At 36.8% G+C, this 7008-nt stretch overlaps 1 protein-coding gene and 1 long non-coding RNA gene across 2 annotated transcripts; both read right to left on the bottom strand.

The window, feature by feature from the left end:
* Positions 1-835: 835 nt before the first annotated feature.
* LOC121312607 (basic proline-rich protein-like) lies at positions 836-2563 on the bottom strand. Its single transcript, XM_041244323.1, has 4 exons — positions 2470-2563; positions 2283-2359; positions 1641-1893; positions 836-1226 (listed from the first exon to the last, which is right to left on the bottom strand). The coding sequence occupies exons 1-4, from the start codon at positions 2561-2563 to the stop codon at positions 874-876; spliced, it is 777 nt and encodes a 258-aa protein (XP_041100257.1). The 3' UTR covers positions 836-873.
* Positions 2564-3184: 621 nt separating this feature from the next.
* Positions 3185-6359, bottom strand: LOC121312608. Its single transcript, XR_005949884.1, has 4 exons — positions 6322-6359; positions 6087-6154; positions 3403-3503; positions 3185-3258 (listed from the first exon to the last, which is right to left on the bottom strand). It is a non-coding gene; the product is annotated as an uncharacterized LOC121312608 (long non-coding RNA).
* Positions 6360-7008: the final 649 nt, after the last annotated feature.

Raw genomic sequence — 7008 nt, 5'->3', positions numbered from 1 at the left:
TAAATATTTTGGCTTGTGATTCAGAACATACTCTACAATTGTTAGGCTGTTCTAAGAAAAGGGTTTATATTAATCAACAATATTACTATTTTATTAGACATTTATAAACAGTCTTAGTTTGTCCGTGTAACAAATGTTAGTTTTTGAAATACTTTTTGATATACAGATTATAATTTTTTTGTTATGCAGATTACACACTTTTTGATGATTGTAGTTATGAAATTTCAAATTGGACAGGAATACAGGTGCTTGATCAGTCTTGCTCTGACTAGGCACTAAATCCTACTTGGAGGGGTTTGATAGACAACACCTCTGTTGTTTACCATTTAAACCACTTCAACATGAGACCATATTACTATGTTAATAATGTTTACTTGTATTGAAATTAGTTGACACAACCTTCAGTCAGCAACATTTGTAGCTGAACACTATCATTTTGTGATGCTGTTTTAATTTTCAGTAAATAGATATTTTTTCAGACAAATTTGAATGGGATTGATTTGAACCATATGCAAGACACTCCCTTGGTTTCACGAAAGGAAGATACATACATTCATTTTAACGTGGACATAGAAATTCAAAAACATCTGGAAAAACTACCTAAAGGTTTGTTCCCTATCTTGCCACTTGACTGAAGTTATTTCGATGTTGACCTATTGTTGCATTGAAATATGTATTGCACAGTAATAGGCCACACAGAAGTGATCTATGTTTTCATTTAACATTTGCTTGAATTCCAAACACAGTTTGACAAGACATCAGTATAATAATGAATTTATTTTTTACTATTGTCAAAGCAGAATTTAAAAATAAAAGAACAGAAACAGTTTTTTGCTCTGCTTAGTTGAATAAAATACCACCATTAGGTGAAATTTATGGCCCATTCTGTGAATTTGAGAAGTCTCCGGGTTGCATCTGTTGTGGTGGCAAACTAGGGCCTGGAGGATAGTCCCTTGGGCTCATCTGTTGTGGTACTGGGGGGCCTGCTTTGAAGTCTCTGGGACCCATCTGTGGTGGTGGACCTTGTGGGCCTGGATAGTCTCTCATGCCTGGTGGAGGAACAGTCCCAGGAAGCATGTTTTTGGGTGGAAAGGGATAGTCCCAAGGTCCATGTGGTGGTGGAAAACCAGAGGGCAAGTCTCTCATTCCAGGTGCAAAATCCCTTAAGCCAAATGGAGGGGGAGGTCCTGGCCAATAGTCTCTGTGCGGTGGAGGTGGTCCACAACCTAGAGATATTTAAAAAAAAAAAAAAAAAGTTTTTTGACTACGTGGTGAGTTTTGTGATGAAAGTGATACGGTGCGATTAAATATCTGTTATAAAATTGTTGTAGTCATGTGGGCTGTAGTGTGACTTTGCTCGCAAGGGTTGGGTTATGCGGGCGGCGTGTGGTATATGTCCCTGGCACTTTGCCAAAAAGTGATTTATTTATTTATTTATTTATTTTTTAACACGAGACAGATCACACTAAGAAATGGCAACTGACGGGTGAAACTGATCCTTGATGAACTAAAATTCACCTACAGTTTATAAAGCCCTGGTACAAATAATTAGCCATGACTGAGATATTCCAGTTACAAAAAACATTGCCTAATTAATCACATGAATAAATGTGGTATACAAAAAATGCTTAAAGTATTACCACTCCAGGGCGGAGCAGGCCCATATAGCATGCGACCATAGGGTCCTCTAACTGGATGTGGAGGTCTGTAGCGAGGGCCTGGGACAGGTAGAGGATGCCCAGCGAAGGGCAGAGGGCCATATCCGTTGGGAGGTCTGGTCATTGGTGGAGGGGCAAATCCTTTTGATGGTGGTGGATGTGCAGGACCGGTCACTGGTGAATTCATGATCGGAGCCCCTGGAAATGATGGTGCATCTTCAGCTTTAGAGTTCATCTAAAAAAATGAATTAAAAAAAATCAAATTACTTGGCTTAATTTAAACAAAGCATGTGCACTTGGTAAAAGCTGCTGAACTATGGCCTCTTCCGTTAGTGGTGTATGTTAGAATCCACCTTTCTGGTGTGCTCCCCATATAAATACATACATTTTTATAAAGCATATCAGTCCCCACAATTAGTTACATACACCATGCAACCCTGCTCTGTATACTCACAGTAGCTGGTTCTTTTGGTGGGGAAGAAGATAAAGCCTGAGGTTCAACAGGGATTTGCTTTTGAACAGAAGAGGAAAAAGTGAATGAAGAAAGAAAAAATACAGGACAGAGATACAAGAAGGGACAACTTATGTTGTATTACTAGTTATCAAACCATCTCGCTGACTTACCGAGTCATCCAATGGAATGCTAGGCGAGGAAGTCCTTGGGCCACTAGAAATCAATGGTGGGGCACATACTCCAACATCTAGAACATAAATAAATGGACTTATGAGTTAGTTACATTCAGGCCCAACATAATACAGGTCTCTGTAAATAAATCAATTTATAAAAGCATAGTATCTTGCATGAGCATACCTGCTCTGAATGGAGGTGGAAGTCCACGTTCAGGGCCAGAAAATCGTGTGGAAGTTTCAGGTGGGGGTCTTCTTGGACCAAATTGACCATCCATGTGACCTGTGAAAGGAATTAAATGTTAACATAATGCAAGATGGATTCTTTTAACAAAATGTACGTGACAAAAACAATTTTGCCACAGAAAAATGTCAAGTTTAAAATGAACACATTTTAAAGTGAATTTAAAATAGTTTTAGGACTTCTTGGACAGTATGTCATTTTAAAATGATATACATCTACATATCTGAATTGTGAATTAAGTATTTCATTGAGCAATGTTTTGATTTGGAGGAAATTAGCATTTATTTTCAACAAACTTGTTGGGGTGGGACCAGGTGAATACATTTTTGAAAATGACACAATATACCCTGCAGGTGTGCAAAAAAAAAAAAAAAAAAAGAATCCTTTTGGGAAGAGGTTGCAACCTTAATTTTTTGGTTTAGAAAATAAAATGAGCAAGTGCTGTACGTATATGAAGATTAGAAGCAGGGGTTACAGTACCGCACGATCTGTGTTTGGAACGTGAACAGTAGATCAGCAGCAGGTAGGAAGTTTTCAAACAATTTGTTAGATAATTATAAATGGTAAGGGTTACAATTCTACTGGTTAGACTACCTGACTTACCAAAGGGTTCTCTTCTGCCCACAGGAGCAGAAGGAGGGTGCCCAGGGCCCTCAATCATTGGTGGGTGGGAAGGGTCACCTCCACTCACAGGAGGTGGGCCGTAGCAGTTGTTATGGTTCAGTGTGCCTGGTTTTAAAAAGAAAATACAATTACCATATCATATGATCAAGGTGATATGAACCTAAAAACACAAAGGGAAAAATATTAGTTTTAAAAAAATAACGCTGGTCTCATTAGTGAAAATGTGAAAATGTAACAACCCAATCTTACCTCTATGTGGTGGTGGGATCTGTCTATCTGGGCGGCCAGGGGTTGATTTAATTAGGGAAGTTCTTTGGATTTCTTTGAGTTTATCATTAACTTCAACAAGTCTGGGGAAAATAGAAAGAATGATTCACTAGCCATAATTTCAAATACACTTATTTCCTAGAAATAATAATAGAAATGCAAAAGAATGCATTACACATGGATTGAACTTACAACAAATATGCCTGCTAACCAGTATTTTATTATTATTTTTTTTTTAAACCGGATGATACCAATAGTTGAACTTGACAGCTGTGTAAAGTGATAATGAGAATGTGCAATCACTCCTTGTTGCATTCCCAGAAGGGACCAGGTCCAGAACTTGCAGTGTATTTAACAAAAATATTTTCTTCAAAAAGCAGACTTCTGTGTTATTAGCACATACACCTCAATATAATCAGTGCAAAAACAAAAAACAGAAACAAAGTGGAATGAACCTTATGCTCATAGAGAAAGAAGCCTAAGCAATTTAATTACAGTTCACTATTAGTGCAGAGTTTTCAATTAATTTTAAGGCACGTGGCACTTAGAAGGTAGTAAGGGACACCGATGGAGGAAGTGTGTGTGTGTGTGTGGGGGGGGGGGGGTGCCTCCACTCCCCACCCGCCATATTTTTGAAAAAAATGATTATAATGATTCATTCTGGCGCAATTGTGGATAGTTTAAGCATGTGAAAGACTAGTAGTGGTCTGCTTGTAGTGTCTGACAAAGTACCTCCATTAGTGCAATGAAAGAGCTTTATTTCAGCATTGCTCACAGCAAGACAAGATCAACAAATTGACTTTGGAGTATCAAGGCCCCTGCAATACAAGACTGGCTGAAAATGTGTGTGGAATTGGTGACCGCAACTTTATGAACTTTAGCACAGTAACATGGATTTGTAATCGAAGACCTGTCTTTTTTTTTTTTTTTTACTGAAAAACAAAACTACGAAGTTCAAATTGCAGCATGTTCATTCTGCTATTTTCAATAGTAAATACACCACAGCAAGCACAGTGACATATTTTAGATATTTGTAATAGCACAATGTGGAGAGCTAAATTTAGTGAATTACAGTATTCTGAAAACCCTGTTAGTGTATGCTTTTTATTACAAAATGTATGCAAGTATCAGTTTAGTAGATGCTAGGTATTTGCTATGGTATGCATTTTTGGTATTGACTAGGAAGTGAGGTATTTTACACCTATTACACTTTTGTTTTAAATCACAAAGCAATTCATTCTGTTTTGAGGATTACTCGATACACAATGAATTACTTTGATAAGATTTTCCTCTGGTGTGAAGAACGGTAGCAGATGGCACTCTCCCTAGGGCAGTGGTTCTCAAACGTATCAGTGTTCTCAAACGTATTCTTCGCGGACTCAGGCAGAGGCCCGCGTGCAGATGATGATTTTTTTTATTTATTTATTTTTTAAATCTCGATGGACCACAAAATAAACCGTATAGCTTACTGAAAAATAAGCGCACAGGAAAATATCACTAATATGAAAAGAACCGTTTGCCTTCCTTTGTTTTAATGTGCTGGGTGGGCCTGTTTCTGTGGGCAAAGTTATTTTAAAATTGGGGTTTTTAAAAAAAGGTTCTACTTTACTTTTAATAACACAGATTTACTGAGAAAAAAAAATGTAAAAAAAAAAAGATTCTATGCTTCAGTGTGTAATTCTGCTGGTCTAGAGTAGGCTATTAAATTGTGTTATGTTAGCCTCCATACTGGTCTCATTGCTCCGTAAACAGTGCCAGCATAAACCGCAATGATAGCCTGTTAGTAACCAAGTGTTTAAAAATGCCATTAATGTTTTGTAATGTGAAATAGTCAACTTTTCCTTTTCCTCCTTTTCTGTATCTTTTCATTATCAAAAAAAATACATGATTGGCATTTTTAAATGCTTGGTCACTAACAAGGCTAACATTGCAGGTTATGTCAGCTCTGTTTACAGAGCGATTGAGACCAGCACGGAGGCTTCATTCACTTTAATTACAATAAATGGAAACATTGAAAGCCTCCAGTTTGATGTTTATAACAAATAGAACCTTGACTGGGAAGAACTGCTTTCCTCCAAAGTGGAAGGATATATAACAAATCTTTCCTTTTTTTTTTATTGTATCTGTTTTATAAGCGTGATAACACACTCCAGGAATTGTGCGCTGTGTTGCATTAACAGCTTTGTTAGCTGAAGGCATTCAGCTTCACTTCATGCCTCCAACCCAAATACTGCCGTAAGTCAATGTGATGCAGCGCACGCCATGTCATGTGTTATCCCTCACTTTACAAATTGCTGTGTGGAGTGCACATGAGCACAATGCACGAAAACTACCTCGTAAAGAATACATTTTAGACACTCCAAAAACTATGTGACTGAGAGTTTAGACCTTTTTTTTTAACTTGGAGATATTCTTCATGTATGCATTTTCTTCCAGCTTCTGTAGCTCAGTGTTTAAGGTCCCATATTTTGGGTTTGCAGTGGGATCTAAACTATGCTGCCGCTTCCTTTCAGTAATTATGTAAGCTTTCAAAGGACCAACTGAAGGGGGCCACCAGTGGTCCGTGGACCATAGATTGTGAACCACTGCTTTAGGGTATTACGTTTAGTGTGAAACGATATTACAAACACACAGAATTCCCAAAATTCAATTTGGATGCAACTCACTTTTGTCTTAGGTTTGAAGTTTCTCTCTTCTCTTCCACTAAAGTCCTTTCAGCAGCTCGTGCCTTAAGCTGTTGAAAATAAAGTCAAAATGGTCAGTATTACGCCATTTTACCATTAAGAAATATTAATTTAAAATGAAATTACAAACGTTTAAGTATTCAATTATTTCTAGTCATAGTGTTTGTCTAAATTAAGTAATTGTGTTTAATTGATATGGCTGGCATTTAACACTTACCCAGTTTTCATGTGCTTTCTTTTCATAAGATGCAATCTTAAAAAAATAAAAATAAAAAAAGAAATTGGTAAGCCAGTCAAAAAAACGTAGATAAATTGCAAGCAAGAGGTCAAAAGCAAGTAAATCACAATTCATTTCAATTAGTCTTTTTTTTTTTTTTTTTTTTTTTTTTTTTTTTTTTACAGATTACCAATAAAAATGTGTATTTCCTCCAGAATACATTGGAGAAAAGGGAACTTTTTTAGCTACATAGTAGAATTGTACTCCCAGTTGGATCTAGTACAGGAAAAACAAAACAAAACAAAAAAAATACACCTTCTGAAACAAACATACCTGAATTTTATAAAAGCGGTCTGTTTTTTGTAATTCCTCCCCGATTTCTTGAATTCTTTGCTTGTAAATCTTTAATTCTTCTCGTGCTTGCACAGCCTTGCTATCGACTTCAGATAGTTTCTGCTCCTTTTCACGACGCTCATACTCTTCCTGTGTTAGTTTTCTGTAAAGAAGCAAGCATTCTCCTATCATTCCCTTTTAAGTGTTGCAAATATTATACAAATCTGTAGTTATCCCATTACATACTGTTTAAGTGTTTGTAGTCCTTTTTAAATGTAACAAACTGAGGCTGACGTTAAACAGTATAGAGCCCTATTTACTGTATTAAACGATTGTGATGCTGTTTAAACAAAT

This window comes from Polyodon spathula, unplaced genomic scaffold (genome assembly GCF_017654505.1).
Source record: "Polyodon spathula isolate WHYD16114869_AA unplaced genomic scaffold, ASM1765450v1 scaffolds_4111, whole genome shotgun sequence".
Classification (NCBI taxonomy): domain Eukaryota; kingdom Metazoa; phylum Chordata; class Actinopteri; order Acipenseriformes; family Polyodontidae; genus Polyodon; species Polyodon spathula.
Note: the sequence above shows the minus strand (reverse complement) of the source record. Positions and strands in the feature narration are given on the sequence as shown.